The sequence below is a fragment of the Ovis aries genome, chromosome 19 (genome assembly GCF_016772045.2).
Source record: "Ovis aries strain OAR_USU_Benz2616 breed Rambouillet chromosome 19, ARS-UI_Ramb_v3.0, whole genome shotgun sequence".
NCBI lineage: Eukaryota > Metazoa > Chordata > Mammalia > Artiodactyla > Bovidae > Ovis > Ovis aries.
The window spans coordinates 56469636-56490927 of NC_056072.1; the positions used below are offsets into that span (position 1 = coordinate 56469636).

Sequence of the window (21292 nt, forward strand, 5' to 3'; positions counted from 1 at the left end):
CTTCAGGTTTTCTCATTTAGTCTCGAAATGAACCTGGGAAAGTTCAGCTAGCTTAATTGTACAGGGTAGTGTTGAGATGGTCTAAAATTTTGGAGTATTCTGTAGACGTGATTTATTGAAGTATCATTTCTTTTTACATGAATTCTGAGCACATATGTTATTTCCTTTTTAAAAATTTGCATGCAGAGGCACCTCAACAGAAGAAAAATTGTAAGTGGTGCATATTTAGATTGACGAAAGGAATACTTTTGTCGAAGGTCATAGTGTAAGTAGGGTTTGCCCCGAGTATGTTAATGAAGTAAGTAGTTGAAAGATTTTTCCATTCCAGAGGCCTGAGTGTCAACTGTGGACTTTTGTTTCTCCTTGTTGCCTAGTTCCCAGCACAGATACTCCACACCCCACGCTTTCACATTCAGCACCTCCAGCCCCTCCTCTGAAGGCTCCCTCTCCCAGAGGCAGAGGTCGACGTCTACGCCAAACGTGCACATGGTCAGCGCCGCTCTGCCCGTGGACAGCAGGATGATTGAGGTAACGGCCCGCGGGTGGAGGCAGGAATCAGCCATTGGGCGGGTTGACAGTTGTGTCCGAGAGGTTTGGGTTTCTAACCTGGTAAGGAATGTTGCAGCAGTTTCTGAGGCCCTTGGACTTTCTGAGTTTTTTATTCACTATATCCTCAGACTAGCTTAATAATCCTGTTGGTATATCATTCAAATGGAGAACTGAAATTTCCTGAAGAGATGTTAACATTTGAGCTCATTGTTTCCAGGTTAGATATGAAGAGAATTTCAGCGAACTGGTGGATAAGTTAGAATAGAGAGTCCTGTTGTTTTGGAGGGGGAGTGGGGAAAAGGAAATAACAGTGATGGAGGGCTGTGAACTCTCTGAAAGACTTGTGTTTTATTTAGAAATAAAAGGGTGGAGGCCTAAGATTTTAATAAGCAAGTATTTAGGGATATATGAAAGTGCCCAAAGCTAGTGTTTTCAAACTGCTGCTTTTTCTTTGCTTTGCTTTATGGTATGTTCTATTTGTTTGGTTTGCTTTCTGGTTCATCTTTATTAACAACTGAATACACTTAAAATACTTCCTTTGTTCTTTATTCTTCTTATTTCTCATTGCTTTGGACTAGAATAACAGCCTGAATGCTTCTCCCAGGGCGTGGTCCAGACGATTTTGTGTGAGGGGAAGAGTAGGTATTCTTCTTCATGCCTTTGCTTTCTTGTAAACTAACAGGATTTCTTAGACTGTCAGACAGTAGACTATCAAAAATGAGACAATCACTGCATTTTATATTTCTCATCAGACTTGCTTTCATGTTTTCTTTTTGGCAGCAGCATATTTAGGAGTTTAAAAAAATACCAGTTTCTCAGGTGGGATTTTGAGTCTAAGGGTATTAAAAATTGTTCTTTAAAAATAATTTTCAACCGGAGACTAATGCTAGTTTATTTACTTCATGTTGTACACCGTCAGGATCCTGTTACGTTTTGTTTAGAAACACAGTGATTCAGCTTGGTTGGTACACCCTGGAAACCCTGTGATAAGAGGTTTCTTAGAATCAGACAGCTGTGCCCTGTCTGCCTCCTGAATTGGTCCTTGAAAAACCTCAGGGCCACCTGCGCCCTCAGACCCAGCTCACCATGCTCAGACCTCAGTCATTCCTAACATACTTGTCCTTTGAATGTGGGGTCTAAACCGGTCACTTAGGGGCTCTTCGGTCATGACACGATTATTGCGAGGTTGTGTGTATGCAGACTATGAATCTTATTATTTTATTGTGATGAGCCAGTTTATACCAGTAATATAGCCAGTAGTATACCAGTTTTCTTCTGATATATAATCTGTTCTTGTATAAACACTGTATTATAGTTGGAGAGAACAGTAAATGTGAAAATTCTTGAATTGTAGGATAACTGGCACATCTGTTGTGCTTAATCCTGTCTGTACTTCAGAAGCAGAGCAAAATTTTGACTCCTGTGTTTTAAAATTTTGATTCAGCATTTTTAAAGTACACTTTCTTGCTTTGTATAAACCATCTTAGTTCTCTTTAATATTTAGATTTCAAGATGACAGGTCAATCCAGCTGTAGAAATTAGCACAGAAAAAACAGGGAAGAAAATTACTATGGCATTAAGAAAAAAATCCTAATGCACGGGGTATATAATTCTGGTCAATAAAAATACATTGTGCCATGCTTTGATTGAAAACAATAGATTAGTTGAATAATAAAACTACAGCTGGTAAATATCTACTGAAATTCAGGTTTTTTTTGGATAAAGGATTGTCCACCTGGCAGTCATCTTGTCATTCGTAAAAGCATGCAGATTCCTAGATTTCCCACCTTTTCTCCCAGACATTCTTAGATCAATTCTGCTGGTGGAGGGGCTTGGGAATCTGTGTTCTTACATACCTCTCCAGGTAATTCTGAAGACTGACCAATTTGGGGAACCCTGGAACCAAGCTTTATTGGTAAACTCTGAAGATGGAGCTGCCAACGTTGGGGGGCTTGGCCTGTGATTTCTCTCATCTCTTGTAAAGATACCACAGAGTGCAAGCATTTTGATAATAATTCTGTGAAAAAAGTATCTGTGGTTACACAAGGAAAACAGAGTAGGACTTCCAAGAAAAATATCCTTTTCAAGGATATGGGGATGAAGTGGTTTTATTACTGTTGTTATTTATATACTCCAAGTGAGCTTTTTATAAAATGGGGATTTAGGCCTCATGGGAGAGCCCTGTGATTTAAACTGTTCCAACTGAACAGTTTCTAATAAATTCTAAAGGTAACCTTTGCCCTCTCACCTGAGTAGAATGTGGCTCATTTCCGAGTGCACCCACAGGGTCTGAGGAACACTTTGTGATGAGTGCGCTCCTGGCTGAGGTCCTTGGGTGGTATTTTTAGTTCCGTTTCTTCCACCTGCTGGTTGTGTGGCCCTTGCCACACCCCTTTGCCTGTTTCCATAAGTTTTCTTATATGTAAAAAGTAGGTTTCAGACTAGGGGATTTACGGTTCTCCCAGCTTTCCATGATTTTAGGCTTGGTTAAAGTATGTAGTCATGGTGCTTACCCTTCGCAAGTCTAACTCCTAGGGGAGTAAGAGTGAACTGGGCACTGAATCCCTTGCTAAAAAATATTATTATTCTCTTTTTTTGAGCTTCAGTGGAGCAAGGTCCCCAACCATTGGAAATCTCTCAGCTTGATAGTGACTTTGTTAGCCTTCCTTTAAAGAGTACCAGTCTGCTGTGTGCATTGCTTTCTTCAGAGAAATAAGAATGTCATGTCCATCATGTATGAGAAACTAGCGTCAGTCCTCCTAGTATGTGATAACAGTCCTGGAGATACTGGCCACAGACATTTGATGAATTGAATCGAAGAAACGTTAGTGTATGTAATTAGACCTTTTGTGATGTAGAGATTTTATAATCTCTTTTGCTCTTGTAAATCCTTATCCTCCGTCTCCCTCCCCTAGAGAACATCTTTTCTAGGGCAGAAATTGACACTTTCCTTTTCTGTTTCAGGATGCAATTCGAAGTCACAGTGAATCAGGTACTTGCTTAAGTCATTTAGCAGATAGTAATGGGCTCTTTCTCTTTATGCTGTTGTATATTCTGTTGGCTTATCCATGAGTGGATCCTGTTTGTCTTGTCTATTAAGGCTCCCCTTCAGCCTTGTCCAGCAGCCCCAACAATCTGAGCCCGACAGGCTGGTCACAGCCCAAAACCCCTGCGCCTGCGCAGAGAGAGCGGGCGCCAGGCTCCAGCACCCAGGAGAAGAACAAAATTGTGAGTGTGCCCACAGCACCCCCTGCATGTCCGGGTTCAGCAAGAGAAGCCTAGTCAGAAATGGGGATGCCGTTAATTTTAGGGCTGGGCAACGCTAACTAAGCGAACATGTTACAAGTGTCAGTGCTGTTTTTCGCATGCTTGCACCAGAAAACTTGCTGGTTTGTTGCAAGGCAGGGCACAACTAAAATCATATTTTCTCAAATGACAAAAACTAGACTTATAGTTAATAGGTATTTTTGAAAGATCTGGGAATGGATGGAGTTGGGTTGGTCCTTTCTTTGGCACCCTCATGAAACAGAGTTTTAACCATTCATGGAACATAGTAATGATCTGTGCTTGCTTTAGAGGCCTCGTGGACAAAGAGATTCGAGCTATTACTGGGAGATAGAAGCCAGTGAAGTGATGCTGTCCACTCGGATTGGATCAGGCTCCTTCGGGACTGTTTATAAGGGCAAGTGGCATGGTAAGTTTGGTACCCCCTGCCCCCGCCAACTACCAGGGTGAAGTCCTGTTTCAATCCAGAGAGGGCCAGGCGGGCTCACAGCAGCACTGTCCAAGGGTACCTATTCTGTCTCAGTGACATTGCACACTGTTCTTTGTAAGACTCAACAATCTATAATTGGTACAAAAAAGTTTTCAGGATAACTTGAAATCGGTGAACAAGGGTTGAACACTATAGTCAAATGTCACAGTCTCTTCTTTCTTATAAATTGACTAGATAGTGAACCTGGGAGGGACATGCTTTGAAGCTCCTTAAATGTGTTTAAGAGTCTGTTAGGCTCATGCATTCCAGCAAGTTAAAACTGGCAAGGCCCTTAGAGATTTTACATGCAGAAAAGCAAGGTCTCAAGAAGGGGAACTGGCACACCCATGGTCAGACAGTCAGCACATTAAAGCCTGGAGCCTCCTAAGGCAGAATATCTTTGCTCTGCCCTGGAATTGGTTGTGGGAACCTCTGTCAGACAGGAATGCACAGACTGTATTCTTGAATCTGTATGGAGTTGATGTTCTTATTTGAATGGAAATACTTCGTCACTTGGAAGAAACTTTCTATTTTAAGGTCTGTAGCCACAGCTTCTTTATTTTGGCAACACGCTTAGCATTTCTCTGTCAGGTGTTTATTGCCTCGGCCTTTAGAATGTCAGCAGATAGAGCATTTTCTTGAAAATGCTGCATGTTCCCCAAAAGACATCTCTCCTAAATTCAGATTTTAATAAAACAAAAAGGCAAGCAAGCAGGCCACCAAAAGCCCCACAAAACCACACACAGAATCTAGAGTGCCTGCATTTCTACTTTGGATGCCACCGTGTTTATCTTTACACATAAGTGGACAAAGGCTGAGAGAAGTCATGAGCATAAAATGCGTTGGAGCATTAAGATTCAACTTGTTAACAACTGAGAAACACTGGCAGCATTGTGAGTAGCATATTCATTCACCTATGGGTTTTCCTGTTACAACTAACCATCTGACAAGTCTCTGGTTCTTTGTGAGAACTGAGAAAGGACTGAATGTAAATTACATGAAGGGGGATTCAGGTCACCAAGAAATTATGCTATTGCTGAATATTTTGTAAATAGATGTCAGAAATGTCTTGGTGATCCCTTAGAAAAGAAAAACACAATTTTGTGAGATAGAGTGCTTATATTTGAGACAGCAAGCCTGTAAGTAATTGCAGGAAGTGGAGCAGAAAATACTTCTTTTAATGCTTCCATTAGGAGCATTTTATCATTTTTATACATTTTAAAGCCTCTGCCAAAAGCCAGTTACATGCAGTTTAAATGTTGCCCAAATTTAAACCTCCTCCGATTGAGCACTTTTATTGGGGGTTCATAAGTTTTTAGAGCATTAGATTTGCCACAGTACTGCCTTTGAGATTGTAGATTTTCTCTTAGTTGTGAGTGTGTGGATTACTGTAAGGAGGTATATTGCGCTAGTGTTACTTCCATAAAGACAACTGTTAGAATGTGGATAACATCTAATGCTTTCAATTCTAATTTTTCTGAGTTAAGAGTCTCAAAAGTCAGAGGAGTGAGGAGCCGTGGACTTTTAGGTCAGCCTCTCAGAAAGCAAGCTGTGGTCTGCAAATGAAGACGAAGGAGAGGGTCAAGGAAACCATGATTTCAAGAGTGAATGTTTTATGCTATGCTTGCTTCCTTTTTGCCTCCCCCCATGCTTTTCTGATTCCTATATATATAATACAATGTTTTATTCGATTCCTTAAAAATTATAGCTGTTTTGGTGATTTTTAAATGCTTTTTATTTTTCCCAGCTGCAGAACAAAAATAAAAAAACAGAAAAGGTCTTAAAGCAGCCAAGGTGGAGGCCTCAGATCCGTGAACGGAGCCTACTGACTTCACATACAGAAGAGACTCTTCGGGCCTGAGAGCCGAGTCTCCTTTTGAGTGTGAATTTGGCGTCTCCTAATTGCAAAAATGCATTAAAAACGATAAAGACAGCAGCTGAAGCTCTCAGACTGTTAGCAGGGTCAGTCTCTTAGGGCGAGAAGAGGTAGCAGATCCCCAGACCGAGGACACTCAGGGGCCCCAAGTGAGGTCTGCAGCTGGCGGAGCCATGTGTGGGGCCCCCAGCCCCACCTCAGGCTGAGGCTCATCTTGACTGAGTCAGTATAAAGAGGAGGAATGGGGTTCAGTCTGTTTCTGTTCTAGAAAGCAGGGTTGTGTACAGTAAGTTTTAGGCAATCCCAGATGATTAAAACAGGAAAGGTAATTGAAGTATAAAAAGGTAAAAAGAAAAAAAAAACCCACTTGAGATTCATCAGTGATGGCAGCTCTTTCTTCTTCAGTGGTGGATGAATCATACCAGCTCAGTGTCTTATTGAAACTGTGATAACCAGTAGCAATGTATCTTAGAGCTTGTACCACGTTTGCCTCTGACATTACTGTGGAGGGAAAGTGAGACGTTCTGGTTTAGTAGCGCCCGCGTCACATGGTCACTCAACAGTGGCGCTGAGCCTGCTGCACGGAGCGCTGAGAGGGCGACGCTGAGTGGTCCTGACGCGTCGGGCCCCGCGGGCCATCTCAGTGCCCGCTGCTCCCTGTCAGAGGCTGTGCCCGCTTCCAGCTCCAGAACTTCAGACAGACAGCTTTTGAGTTCATGACTTGGCTTGCTGACTGGTGCCTCTTAGAATCCACTCATTTCTTCAGCCAGTGTTTCCTGAGCATTCTTCTAATACCAAGCATTTCTCTTAGGGCTAGGACTGAAGCCCTGAGCAAAATGGATACAAATTCTTTCTCTTACGGAGTTAATATTCTGGTGGGGATAATAACCAAGGAAAGCCCAGCAGATGGTGTGTGCTGAGCGCTCAGGAGGAACTTGGAAGAAGGCGGGTGAGGAGTGGCAGGCCTGGCTCCCGGCATTTAGTCGATGGGTCAGTGGGGAGTCCGTGAGGGAAGCAGCAGAGGTGGAGTGGGCCGCACCCCGGGCCTGTCTCAGGGACCCCAGGAGCTCTGAGGGGCTGCTGGGGAGGCGCGAGGGAGAGGCTGGGGCAGTGGGGTCAGGCTGTGGCCTGTGAGGGCCCGGAGAGACCCTGGTCTCACTGGGTGCAGTGGGCATCCTGGACTCTGCCTGGCCTTCAGGAGGCTGCCCAGCCTTGGCCTGAAGACCAGTGATGGGAGCTTCTGAGTGACCTGAAAACTCAGCCTCGCTCTGGGCGGTTCCCACCAGCAGAGAGCCTTTTTGTATGGGAGTTGAAATCGGTTTTCCTGTCTTGTTTGGCCATTGTTCTCAGCAAACTGGATCCCTGTGATGGCCTTCTTGGGGGTGCTGTGACCCAGACTGTAGTCTTAACGCACAGTCCGCTGGCAGAACTGCTAACCTGAGCTGGCGGGCCTCTGGGTCCCGTCTCCCCATCAGTGACGGGCACGACCTGGGGAGTAGGGTTTGGACTTAAGAGAGAGTGATGGTGGAACAGAGAACAGATGACTGTTTAACAGGAGTCCGTCTTGTTCCCAGCTGCAGAAAGTAGAGGCTAGAGGGGGAGGGTGCCAGCTGAGCTCAGGTCAGGGGGCGTTGCTGGGGCAGCTGTGTGGCTGCTGCTGCCCTCTCTGCGGTTGCCATGCTGATCAGTCCACAGTGGGACTGCATGTGCCCGTGTACCCGGGACTGCGTGTGCCCGGAGGAGAGCCGTGAGGGGGCAGGGCGTGCAGGGCGTGCCGACCAGGCTCAGCGTGGGGAGTGGTTCCCCCGAGGGGCGGCCAGCCTCGCCCGGCTCCCTCCCGCATCCTCCCAAGCCTGGCCCTTTGCGTCCCGCCCCGGCCCACCCTGGCCCCGGCCCACCCTGGCCCCTGCCCTGCCTCTCGGCTGACTGCCGCATTGAGCCAGTTCACTTTCACGGGGTTCTGGCCTCTGTCCCTTACAGCCCTCCGTCAGCTCTGCCTGCGCCGAGCTGGGCCTGCTTCAGGCTCCCCCAGCCCCCTCCTGGCCTGCAGGCGTCGCAGCACACGCTAGCGTTTCCCTGGCCTCTCTCTCTCTCCTCCCCATCACCTCACTGCTCCTGGTGTTCCTCGTCCAGAACTGCCTCTTGCCTTGGCTGACCTCCCATCTCCCTCCGAAGACCGCCACCCTGAAGACCGCCACCCTCTCTGCTGGCATACTCGCTCCTCTCTGGGTCAGCGCCCTCACCTGCGTTCTGTCTTGGCTCAGATGCTCCAGAATGGACAGTTACCCAGAAGGCTCTTGTCCGTTTGTCCGTCATCAGAACTTGGGGTCGGGGCTGCACGGTTCACCAGCTCCATCTGCCCAGGTAGAAGGCAGCTCTGAACACAGTGCGTCTCTGCCGTCCACAGGCAGCCTGGGCCCTCCGCAAATTCATGTGGCAGGAAATTGGTTAAGAACCAGTGTGGAAGCTGCTGTTAGGTGATTTTATTTTCACATGATGCAGAGATCGCAGGGCAGCAGTCCGTCATGAGAACCATCTCTCTACCATTTGGTGCCCCCCAAAGTGAAATGAGTGCCCCAGTAGAGGTGCCAGGGTGCTGCGGGCACAGGCTCAGGATGCGGGGGAACTCGGTCACCTCTGGGGTGCCGCTGAGCTGGAATCCTCTGTCTGATCGCTTTTCCTGAAAGCTGACGTCCCTGTAGGGCTTCAGGCAGTTTGTCATCAGCACTGTTACTGAAAGTGGCTTCTAAATCAGCCTTACCTATAAAATAGAGTTGCTCTGTGGGTGTTTCTGAAGTTACATGAAGAGTGATTGACAGTATGTTAGTTACAAGTACAGCTGTTGGACTGGGGTTCTAGTCTGGCTCTGGCTTTTTGGGCAGTGCTACCGTGGCCAACTGGCCTAGCCCCTGCATTGCTTATAGGGTGAGGTCAGCAGTGCTAGAGGGAGAAGGCAGCTGAGGATTGGAGCAGTGCCGCCCCGTGGAGGCAGCGTGCAGGCTTAGTGAGTGGTCAGGGGTCGTTGAGAGGATTGGTTTCTAATGGGATTGAAGGCAGAGGAGCTTCATTACAATGCAGATCTTTGAATCTGTGCAAGGAGCATCTGGGCCGTCACTGGCCCGCTTCTGGGCACCAGCCTCTGGCCTCGGAGACTCAGCATCTGCTGGGCGGTTCACACCCTGCTGCTCTCATCCTTATGGGCCCAGCTTGTGACGGTCACCTCACCACCGGGGATGCCAGGCTTGACAGGAACAGCTGAAACCGAGCCGGTTCAGGGCCTTAGGGTGGAGTTTTAAGGATAGTAGTATAACCTGTTTTTTTTTCAGCCACTTGAATAATTCAGAAATTGGCATAGTATTTGTCCTGTGTAGGTCTGTGATTTTTGAATAAGGGATTTACTATCTCTTCCTCAGACGAGTGTACGTGAAAAATGAAGTTAAGATCATTCAGCTGTACTGACTGTAAACTCATTTGCAGGAGATGTTGCAGTAAAGATTCTGAAGGTTGTTGACCCCACTCCAGAGCAGTTCCAGGCCTTCAGGAACGAGGTGGCTGTCCTCCGGTGAGTGTAGAGTGGGCCTCTGTGGAGCTGTGGAGGGGCGGGCGGGCCCTGCCTCTGGGGGCGTGCTCCTGTGGAGCTCCCTTTCGAGTGGAAAGGAGTGGAACCTTCTTCCAGCTCCTGTGCTCGTTAGGCCTTGAGAAGAGCTGCTTGATGGCACCGCCCTCCCACCGCCTCAGCCTCTGGGCTCACCACCTCAACAGCTCAGGTTCTGTTGCTGGGTTTTGGTTTGACATAGGGAGAAATAGGTTCTATTTTCATATTTATTTCCAAGAACTCTTTATAGCCAAATGGCCTTAATTTGGACTTCAAAACCATCAGCTTTTCAGTCTTTGTGGAGTCCCTGATTAAACTCAGGACTAGGCTGAGTGGATGGGTGACCCCTGTGCTTGTTGGGTCTGTGCTGCTGGGAGGGGACGCCTTCTCTGCCGTCCAGGCCGGCACCCGGGTGGCCGCCCTGCTAGCCCAGAGCAGCGGCTGTGTGGGCGCAGTCTGCCATGCTTGCTTTGCAAGCCCCGGGGTTGTAAGTGCGGAGGTGTCGGTAGCACACCAGCTGCGCTCGGGGGCAGGATGCACCTCCCTGTCTGCAGAAGCACAGAGCCTTTTGTTCCCCCTCCTCCAGCAAAACCCGGCACGTGAACATCCTGCTCTTCATGGGGTACATGACGAAGGACAACCTGGCGATCGTGACGCAGTGGTGCGAGGGCAGCAGCCTCTACAAGCACCTGCATGTCCAGGAGACCAAGTTCCAGATGTTCCAGCTGATCGACATTGCCCGGCAGACGGCTCAGGGAATGGAGTGAGTGGATGGCTTGACGAGTAGGAGGTCTGGGGTCCATGCACCTTGTCCCTAAATCAAAACCAAGATTAGGGAAAGCTCAGTCTGTTAAGTGGATTCTGTGATATTTTTGCACAGCTGGAAGTGAACCTGTGGGGTGGACTGAAAGAATGAGAATGTCAGGTTTCTTGCCTGAGCTATCTACCTGCTTAGAGCTCAGATTCAGGTTCCAGCTGCTGCCCTCAGAGTTCAGCCAGACACCCCAGAACACAGAGTGGGCCGGCAGCTTCTGGGGGGCGCCACGCCTCTGAGGTGTAGCTGTCCAGTGTGGTTTATCCACCTGAGGGTTTATCAGATGTCACTTTTCTGATAATTTACATCACCGACTTGATGGACATGAATTTGAGTGAACTCCGGGAGATGGAGATTGAAAGGGAGGCCTGGCATGCTGCGATTCATGGGGTTGCAAAGAGTTGGACATGACTGAGCGACTCAACTGAGCTGAAGTTGTGCTTGCAAGTGGTTTATAAAATCTCCTGTCGTGCTTGTAAAATTCATACGGAATTTGCATGGTATACATTTTCAGAAATGACTAGTGACTCGTTTTATTCAGAGTTGTGCAGCCATTACCACTATCCAATTTTAGAACATTTTCAAGATTAATTAGATGGAAGTCTTTTGTGTCTGGCTTCTTTCCCTTGGCTTGTTTTTGAGGCGTTCATCTATGTTGCAGTGTGTTAGTACTGCAGTCCTTTCTGTGGCTGAAGAACAGTCGGCTGTACAGATATGGTTTTACTTGTTTATCAGCTGATGGACGTCTGGGTTGTCAGAATTACCTTTTGAATAAAACTGATGCTAAAAGACAACCCTGTTTGTGCTGTGGCCTTGCTTTCAGGTCTGAGTCCTAACAGGGACCACGCTGAACCAGGGCAGGACCAGTACCCGTACTGGGGTGGCCAAAAAGTTCAGTTAGGCTCTTCTGTAAGATGCAACCAAATAAATAACTAACATTTTGGCCAACCCCATAACTCCTCACCTGGGAGTCAGGCCTTCCAAGTGGTTTGCTTCTTTGATGTAATTTGAAGGAAGCTGCTTTTTACCAATGTCTGTCAAACTGGTTTTAATAGATTTATTTTCCCTTCACAGCTATTTGCATGCAAAGAACATCATCCACAGAGACATGAAATCCAATAGTATCCTTTGGTGGTAGTTTCATCAGACTGCTCAGTTCTAAATTTAGAAGACTTCTAAAGTTTACCTCAGCAAAAGTGACTTTGGAAAGAGTTCCACCAAAGTTGAGATACTTGTTTTGGTTATACTTGAAACAGGCCTAATTTAGAATGTTATTTATTAGTAAATCTGACTGGGGGGAAGGGGCCTTTTGTCTCATGTTTATTTCTGGTTTGTGGATTATATCTGGTCAGAAAGTAGATGTAAGTCGAAAGTTATAAGATTTTTAGAATTATTACTTGAAATTGTTTTTCTTGAATGTACAGAAATGGTTTCCTTAGAGATGACTGTTGGAATCAGCCCTTTTCTGACTGGAATGGGCTTTTGCAGAAGGGGAGTGAATAAAGGCGGTTCTCATGCGGTAGGCGTGGAGTAGACAAGCTGCATACCTGCCCCCCGCCCCCCGCCTCTCAGAGGAGCGGCTTTGCAGCCAGCTTTGCTCCTGGCCCGTGGGAGGCACAGCAGTTGTGTTGGGCTGGAATTTGGGATGTGACCTACTTGGGGCATGTGTCTGAGGCAGGAAGTACCTGTAAGTGGTGGGTTTGGGGGCTAACACATCACACCGCGAAAGCAGACACCCGATTCTAAGGAGGTATGGATTACTGGGCATCAGCAGATCGCACGCGTCGGCCTTAAACCGCCTGACTACTTTACCCAGAACAGAGGCAAGTTTGGTTCTGATTCTGAAGTCACCACGGTACCTGTTCTCATGGGAAATGTCTGAAGGCAGACAGCACTCAGGACTGAGGTGTTTCTCTTGGTCGTGGTAGGGCGAGGTGCAGGCCGAGCTCGCAGTCGTGGGGTGTGAGGCCCTGCAGGCTGTGGGGAGCCCCAGCTGCCCGTGAGCGCAGCAGGAGGGACAGGGCTGCCCGGGCCCCTCGCTCTGGTCCCCTCGGCAGCACCACAGGTCCAGCGCAGGGAAGGCCGAGAGGTGGTGCCAGGGGGAACTTGGGGCGGCTTTTCAGGAGGAATGGGACCGTCCTTCTAAACTAGCATCCTTAACGAGCATTGAGATATATTTCTCCACGAAGGCCTAACGGTGAAAATCGGCGATTTTGGATTGGCCACGGTGAAGTCGCGCTGGAGTGGTTCTCAGCAGGTCGAGCAGCCCACCGGCTCCATCCTGTGGATGGTGAGGTGGCTCGGCGCCCAAGGCGGGTGGGGGTGCCGGGGGGCCGGGTGCAAACTCCAGGCCAAGCCCAGAGCACCTCCATGCTGTCCTGTGCCGGCAGCTCCCGGGCATTATGGGCTTCCTGGAGGGAGCTGGCCGCACAGCACGGCGTGGAGTTGGGTGGCGGGGGTGCTGGGTTCACGTTGGGCTCTGAGCTCATGGATCTGAGCGTGGGAGCCCTTGGGGATGAGCAGCCGCTGGGCTTTCTGAGGACAGGACAGGCGCACTCAGCCCCAGGACAGACAGCCTGGCTCCTGGATGGCTGGGGCACCCAGTGACAGATGCACTTGGTTCTGTAGGCCCCAGAGGTGATCCGGATGCAGGATAATAACCCGTTCAGCTTCCAGTCTGACGTCTACTCCTACGGCATCGTGCTGTATGAGCTCATGACGGGGGAGCTCCCTTACTCCCACATCAACAACCGCGACCAGGTGCGTCCCCGGCGCCCACCTGCTGGCTCTGGGAAGCCGGGCCGCCATCTGAGCGGCAGGGTTAGAGGCGCTCTGCTCACTGCCTGCCCTCCCTCGCTGCTTCCCCAGATCATCTTCATGGTGGGCCGCGGGTACGCCTCCCCAGACCTCAGCAAGCTGTACAAGAACTGCCCCAAAGCCATGAAGAGGCTGGTAGCCGACTGTGTGAAGAAAGTGAAGGAAGAGAGGCCTCTTTTTCCCCAGGTAAGGCTAGGTCCAGGCGCTTGAGCACGTTAGAGTGGGTCTGATGCTAGGAGGGATTGGGGGCAGGAGAAGGGGACGACAGAGGATGAGATGGCTGGATGGCATCACTGACTCGATGGACGCGAGTCTGAGTGAACTTCAGGAGTTGGTGATGGACAGGGAGGCCTGGCGTGCTGTGATTCATGGGGCATGGGGTCGCAGAGTCGGACACGACTGAGCGACTGAACTGAGTGATGTGGAGGCGGGCAGACACGCGTCCTGCACACACCGTGCATGGGGGTGGGAAAGGCCTATCTGGGGTCCGAGGGGAAGCTGCTGCGGGGACACCTGGCGAGCCCCCCGAGACCGCCCTGGCGCCTTTTTCAGATCCTGTCTTCCATCGAGCTGCTCCAGCACTCTCTGCCCAAGATCAACCGGAGCGCCTCGGAGCCCTCCCTGCACCGGGCGGCCCACACCGAGGACATCAACGCCTGCACGCTGACCACGTCCCCTCGGCTGCCCGTCTTTTAGTAGCCCCGCGCCTCTGCCCGGGCTGCCGGTGGGAAGGGCGGTCAGCAGGCACCACCATCTGTTCCCTTTCTGTGGGGACGGAGCTGGTCTTCCGAGAAGCTGCTGCTAAGGACCTTCTACACCACTCAACAGGGCCTTAACTTCACGTTGCCTTTTCTGCCCTTACTGCCCCGGGAGGAGGAAGCCATTCGCCAGCTGGTTTATCCTGCTCCCCTGGCGGCTCCCGAGCTCATGAGCCGACCTCTTCCAGACGCACCCATGGCTGCTGATGGCCACACAGTGGGCCCAGCTGTCAGCTGCAGGAGTGTCTTTGGAACAGCCGCGCTCAGAGGGGAAATGAAGGTGGCAGGCAATCAGCCGTGATATGGGACGTGTGGACTAAGCCAGCTCCTAGGAGGGTCGCTGTCACAGAAGGCCTTCTCTGCAGACACCTGATGTGGCGCCAAACAGGTAGCTTTGCACATAACGCTCCAGACGGCCCAGGGCTGTCGGGACTGCAGCGGCCTGGATGAGCCCGCTTTGGTACTAGGGACTTGACTTGGGGACACATCCTTTCCTGACGGGCTCCGGTGCTGGGCTTGGTTGCACCAGAGGTGCTGGGCCTTCCTGCCCCAGGGGGCAGTCCTCAGCGTGCCGAGTCTTCCAGGAGCGGCCCCCGTGGGCGGGGCCTGGCCAGCCTTGTCTCTGCATCCCATCATGTGTGCAAGGAAGCCAGGAACACCGGTTTTCTTGATAATTTGCGTTTAATTTTGTTTTTATTGCGCCTGACAAAATACAGTTATTCAATTATGTTATTTTAATAAAATAAATTAAATGTAGGTTTAATGGCTGTTTTCTCCTCTTAAAGTAATCCTGAGCTTACAGGATTGAATTCAGTTTGTTCAGAGCAGAACTCCAGAAGCAGGAAATGGGCCAGAGTGTCTGCAGGAGTGAATGGAATCCAGCCTCTGTTCACCCTCCACTAGAGTTAACTGTAGGAATTACGCAGAAAAGCAGTCTAAACTCAGGTGAAGAGTAGACTTTCTTTTACCCATACTTTAATACAGTTTATAAAATTATCTGGTATCTACAGATGTCTATAAAAATAGATAATTCAGGCTTGGAGTGAGTTCTGGGATCGGCAATATTTTAAGCTCTTACAATCACAACTGATGAGAGACTTGTATTCGGTTTTCCTTAGGACCACTGCTGGGTCAGAACTAGAAACTGTTCTTAGGTGCTGTTACATTTGTATAAAACTACTCAAAGCCAGTTTACAGAGGAGAGAGCATAGCAGCCCTTGGTACAGGGACCCTGGGGTGACAAGCCAGCAGGTGAGAGCCAGGGCGTGTCTGCAAGGTGGTTATCTGCCTGGCGACCCCAAAACAAACCCTGAACGGGGGGGCCGTATCTGCTCTGCCCCCTGCTGCTTCAGGAGCCCCCCTCAGAGGAACACCCAGCTGCAACGCTCCTGCCCTGCCTGGGGCCCTAGAGCGCCTCAGCCAAACTGAGCCAGGCAAGTAAGGTGTGCAGCGGCCGCGGTGTTTCTAAAAGCAAGGTGCAGACCCCGTGTGGAGCACACGCTGAGCACTCTAGGAGGCTCGCCACACAGGAGCCCTCTGAAGGGGGAGGCTCCCTTGGGGATCCAAGTACCCGCTGCTGGAGGGGCGACTACAGTAGCAGCTACAGAAGCAGGACCCCGTCTACGTGTCAGGTTATTTTATATCCTTCACTCTTCCCACCGCTGGAGTAACGGAGTGGCTGAGACCCAGAGGCGTAGAGCCCCACTGACTCCGGCACCCGCTGCCCCGGGCTGCCGTGGACGGAGCTCGGCATGCCTGGCGGCGGGAGGCTGGGCCACAGAGCCCCCAAGGAGGGCGCGGCCGCTCTTCAGGTCTCGGACGGTGCCACCCCGGACAGGTGCATGAAGAGGTCCCCAAGCTCCGTCACGTCCACGTCCTCAGTGGTGGGGGCGTGCTGGCTCTCTCGGTTTTCGATGAAATCCCAGAGCCGCACGGAGTTAAGGAACTGCAAAGACAGCCAGCAGACATGCTTGGTTATTGCTAACCGCAATGCGAAAGCAGAGTCGCTGAGACTCCACTGGCATCCCTGTGGCCAACGCCCTGAAGAGGCCAGGAGTGGCCCCAGCAATGCCCACATGTGGGCAGAGTCCTCACCCGCACGGTGCCTTCGGAGCTGAGCTGTTTCCGTGGTTTCTCAGGCTCTGCCAGCCGCCCGTCAGGGTAAGCATGACGGTAAAGGCATTTGTTTCCAAATGGACAGGTCCCTTTGCCTTGCTCAAAGTATTTACAAGCTTTTTTCCTGAAAAGCAGAAGAGGATAATGTCAAAACCTGGATGCAGATGAACCACTCCTCCGCTGACAGGGAGGCTCAGAGACGCTGGAAGCCGATCTCCACGCTGGACTGGTGGTTCACCACGCTGCACAGCCTCCTGCGGAGTCTCACGCACCCGGGGAGCCCCGTTCGGCCAAGACTCTGAAGCTGGGCCACTCATCTCAGCCCAGGGTCCCAGCACTGGCTCCACCTGGGCAAGCTCCCCGTCCTCCCAGCCAGCAGTCATGTCAAGGTGAACACGGGAGCCTGGACCTCGGCAGCTGCGTTACGGGTCTCATACTGATTTCCCTTGGTCCCACCCTCCAGAGCAGGGCTTCTTCACTCTGGGCCACAGACCCCTGCGCGCCTACAAAATATAGTCGGAAAGTTAAACTTTCCCCATCTTCAGCTTCTAGCTACAGATCTCTGTTAAAAATCCTGCTCCTGAAACTCAAAACCAGACAGACAATCCACATTCCTTACTGAAATGAAATCTGTGGTCCAAAGTTATCCCAAGCTGAAGAGATGCCCAAGAAGCCGGAAGGTGTCTGGAGAAAGTGAAGAGATGAAGCCCGACCCCAGATGACAAGACGCAGAGAGTGAGGCTGGCCGGAGCCCAGCTCCCCACAGCCGGCCTCCCACAGGACTGACCCACACCCAGGGGCCGTGGCCCCCTGTTCCCGAGCTTCTGAGCAGGTCCTCAAAGAACCGCCCAAGCCGGGGGTTCTTAACCAGGGTCTCTGGGACACTGGCTTTTCAAAACGTGTCAGGTTCTAGAGGTTCTAGACTCTAGTCCCCACCCTAAAATGATTTTTCCCCAGCCTTATCTGGTCACCAAGTCTACAGAGCACCTCCCCAGACGACCCTCCTCTCAATTCGGACAGGACTGTGACCAGAATCCCCTGTCGTCCTCTTCCTGAAGACCCCAGCCAGGCTGAGGCCCTTCAGGACTTGTGTCTGTGTTGCTGTAAATGCCACATCTTCCCACGTTTCTTTTAACCCAAGGGACTCCTCCCCAAACAAAATCTGCACCCCCGTCATTCCACCTGACCCCACAAGCCCAACACACAGGCTGCTCACGCGTCCGGCTCAAGGTCCCCACCCCATCCTGCTCTCCTGACACGGCCAGGTGCCATGAGGACTACATAACTCCTCGCGTAACTTCCCGTGCAATTTCTTACCAGCTCTCCCACACTGGCATTTAGCTTGAAGGGGCTGGACCCACAACTCAGTAAAATCTGTGCAATGCACAGAAACACTCATCCACAGAAAGCGAGGCCATGAAACCCAACGGCTGTACTGGGATGTTTTCAGGTGGCTGCAGCAGAGCTTTCTTGCAGCAGAGCAGCCTTGCTGCTCCTGCCCTCTGGTGGACACACAGGACCACCACAGGAGGTAAATCGATAAGCTCTCAAGCCTTCAGTAACTTGAAGGAGCTAGTTTTGATCTTAGTACCATTTCTGCAGATAAACTAGTGCCTTCAGGTCTTTTAATCATATCTGTATTTCTAGTTTATGAAGAATGAACAAAAGCAGCGTTTTTCAAGGGATTATAGACACCTGGAAGAATGGAATGGTAAGAGGTTGAGTCACCTTTTTAAGAAATAATAGTGCTCAACCTAGAGCAGGCCCCAGTCAAATACATTGGCAAGGGAGCTAAAACTCCAGTGGAAAAGCCATGTCTTTGTGGCCTGAAGAACGTTAAGACAGAGTTGGTGGAAACCCACTATTCGAGGTGAGGAAAGGTCTGTCGCTGGCTCTTTGTCATTCCCCACCATTCTGGTTGCTAAAAATACAAGATGATACACAAGAAGAATCAGTAAAAGGTGCCCCATTCACACTGGAGGCTACATTCAAGATGACAAGGGTTTCAAAGCAGCTGCTTCTGAAAGGTGTTCAAGATGAACAGAGAGAGAAAAAGATTGTGTGTGTGTGGGGGGCGGGGCGGTGGCAGGGAGGGGAGAAAAAGAAACTGAGTGGGCAATATAAAAACGTCTATCGGCTGCAGAAAAAATACGTGGTGAAACGATGGTCTAGATTTACTCTGTCAGTTCCTAACAGTAATGCTTACATGTGACAATAAAACCCTCTAGCATTTTTGGTCTCTCACAATATTTAGCCCTTAATTGGAAGATGATGGTCTGAGATTATTTTCTGTTTTATAGATTTCTCTAAGCTGAATTATACGGTCTCTGAGGATAACATCTAACAGATAATGGTGTGAGTTCTTGTTGACTTAATTAGAGCACACCGATCTGCAGTAATTCTCCTGAGGTCAGACACTGGAAGCTGTTTAGTGTGTGCTGAATAACATTCTAAAACTGATCCTAATGCAAACAAAACATACGCTACAGTGCTGAGAGCCAGGTGAAAAATCCCAGACTACCTGTTAGAGTTACTTGCGCCATGGCCTTCCACTGGTTTGAATGATTAGCTGAGTATCATCTGATAAGTCTGTAAATTACCCAAAAGCCTGGCTTCCAAAAGCCTGGCTTGTATTGTAAGTCTGCCTACCTCTTGATACTGCCAGTGTCCTCTGAACTTCAGGAGGCTTACTTGCAAGCAGAAAAGTACCTCACTTGCTTAAGTAAGTAATATCCCACATCGAAACGCCCTTAGAGCACTGTCTGCTACGCCCTTAAGTGTCCAGCAGATAGATCTGTCTTCTCAGCTTTACAATGGAAGTTAACCACTCTGGGATAATGCAGGTTCACATCATCCAGACTATCGAAGCGTGCCATTCCATAGACTCCTTCACATGTTCTAGGCATGTGAACACAACGGCCCCCTTCCTCCTGCTGGAGAAAGCGAAGTGCTCATTCCCCATGTTCTTTTGCTTTGCATTAGCAATTAAGTATTTTTAATGTAAGATAACCAGATACTACTTTACTGTTTTGTCTTAACACTTTACGTTAAAGACCTCTTAGGTAAGACTGGGCAATTCTGCTTAACTAGTTGATTAAAAGAATGCTAGTAAGATCCTAACAGAGAAGGCAATGGCACCCCACTCTGGCCTGGAAAATCTTATGGACAGGAGCCTGGTGGGCTGCAGTCCATGGGGTCGTGAAGAGTCAGACACGACTGAGCGACTTCACTTTCACTTTTCACTTTCATGCATTGGAGAAGGAAATGGCAACCCACTTCAGTGTTCTTGCCTGGAGAATCCCAGGGACGGGGGAGCCTGGTGGGCTGCCGCCTATGGGGTCGCACAGAGTCAGACATGACTGAAGCGACTTAGCAGCAGCAGTAAGATCCTAAAGTATGTGCTGGTTGGTTGGTTTAGTTGCTAAGTTGTGTCTGACTCTTGCAACCCCATGGACTGTGGCCCGCCAGGCTCCTCTGTCCAGCGATTCTCCAGGCAAGAATATTGGAGCGGGTTGCCATTTCCTTCTCTAGGGGATCTTCCTGACCCAGGGATCGAACCTGGGTCTCCTGCATTGCAGGCAGATTGTATACCAACTGAGGTACAAGGGAAGACCAATATTTAACACATTGGGAAAGAAAAATGGAAAAGAAAAGTTTTGAGAAGAAAACACCGTATAAAATACAATGACACTTCAAAGAAGCAAGTCTCATAGACTGCTGATGTACAGATAGTCCAGTGATTAGCACAAAACTGGCAGCTTAACTGTAACCAACTGATGTGTTTCAATACAGATGTCTCAAGAAACACCTCAAGGACATTAACTTTCCCACACAGGACTCCCATTAGGTACTGGAAAAAAATATCCTAGGGACCTACAGCAAAACAGAACACAGACAGTCCTGAGCCACCTTCTACTAATTCTTGAACACCCTTGGTCCTTCAGGATGGGATCAGTCCACAGGCCCAGGAGGGCTATGCCTACAGCTCAAGCACGCGGAGGGAGCCCGAAGCTCAGAGCACCCTGTGGACCGTAAGGGGCTCTGAAGAGTCCTCTGGTCGGCAAGGGTCCTGGTGGATTTCCTTCCTCTTTCCAGAGTGACGCCTCCCTGCCACGACAGGTTAGCGTGCACTAGGTGATATACACAGATACACTAGCACACACAGATCCCCACAGTGCACACACCCCAGTCTGTGAACGGTGAGGGGGAAGCAGGAACGGGGCACCAGCCCTCGCGCCTTCCTCTGGCCCAGGCGCCCCCCCAGCAGCACGCCTTTCTCTAGGGCTCTGGCCGCCGTGGCACCGGCACCAGGGAGGAAATGCAGGCGTGCTGCCGCCTTGTGGACGCTTCCTTTCACAGCTCCTCGATATCCCGGCTCACAGGCCCTTCTAAGTCACAAGGCCAGAGGGGCCGAGAGTGACACCTGCCACACAGCCATGTCTGGGGTAGGTCATCAAGAACAGTTCAAAACAGAACTGCCTCTCAAGAAGCAAATTCAAGGCATTCATCTAACAAAGAACAGGACCCCCCACCCCTTTTCAAGCACATGGAGAGGATGCCGCCTGGCTGATTATTAGACAGGGCTAAATCATCTCATCACTGACAGTGGCCATCCTCAAATCTCTACAAACAGCACCTAGCACAGAAGGCAGAGAGCAAACGGACTCCCCCGGGGCTGTCTCTGGGAAGGTGTGTCTGTAAAAGGCCCCACTGACAAGGGGCACAGAGTTTTCTAAGAGAGCTCAATACACACATACCAGGCGAACCGGCAGTGACAAACGTGGGCCCACGGGTGAAGTGCTCCGTCACCAGCAACAGACACGGCACAAGACGCCCATCGACAAACGCGAGGGTTCAGAAGATGGGGCCCTTTACAGAAGGGACTATTCCCTACTAAGCCGGAGAGAGAGAATGAAATGATGCCTTTCCAACCACCTGGATGGCCGCGGACTTGGCATACAGAGTGAAGACAGACGTAGACGTTCCGGAAAATATACATGCTGTTAGTTGCAGG

At 49.9% G+C, this 21292-nt stretch overlaps 2 protein-coding genes across 8 annotated transcripts in view; one reads left to right on the forward strand and one right to left on the reverse strand.

The window, feature by feature from the left end:
- RAF1 (Raf-1 proto-oncogene, serine/threonine kinase) overlaps positions 1–14919 on the forward strand; it is a 73521-nt gene extending 58602 nt beyond the window's left edge. For all 7 annotated transcript variants that reach the window (XM_060402677.1, XM_042236417.2, XM_027957801.3 and 4 more), the window contains 11 exons: positions 375–528; positions 3514–3541; positions 3650–3777; positions 4126–4243; positions 9657–9741; positions 10361–10537; positions 11663–11709; positions 12760–12878; positions 13217–13348; positions 13457–13591; positions 13958–14919. In XM_060402677.1, the coding sequence (XP_060258660.1) occupies positions 375–528; positions 3514–3541; positions 3650–3777; positions 4126–4243; positions 9657–9741; positions 10361–10537; positions 11663–11709; positions 12760–12878; positions 13217–13348; positions 13457–13591; positions 13958–14101 (1267 nt within the window). In that variant the 3' untranslated portion in view covers positions 14102–14919. The remainder of the gene's footprint in view (positions 1–374; positions 529–3513; positions 3542–3649; positions 3778–4125; positions 4244–9656; positions 9742–10360; positions 10538–11662; positions 11710–12759; positions 12879–13216; positions 13349–13456; positions 13592–13957) is intronic.
- The window catches only part of MKRN2 (makorin ring finger protein 2), a 39236-nt gene continuing 32769 nt past the window's right edge, over positions 14826–21292 (reverse strand). Inside the window, exons 7-8 of the mRNA XM_004018545.6 lie at positions 16258–16402; positions 14826–16108 (exon numbers count right to left, since the gene is read on the reverse strand). Coding sequence (XP_004018594.1) covers positions 15971–16108; positions 16258–16402 — 283 coding nt within the window. The 3' untranslated portion in view covers positions 14826–15970. The remainder of the gene's footprint in view (positions 16109–16257; positions 16403–21292) is intronic.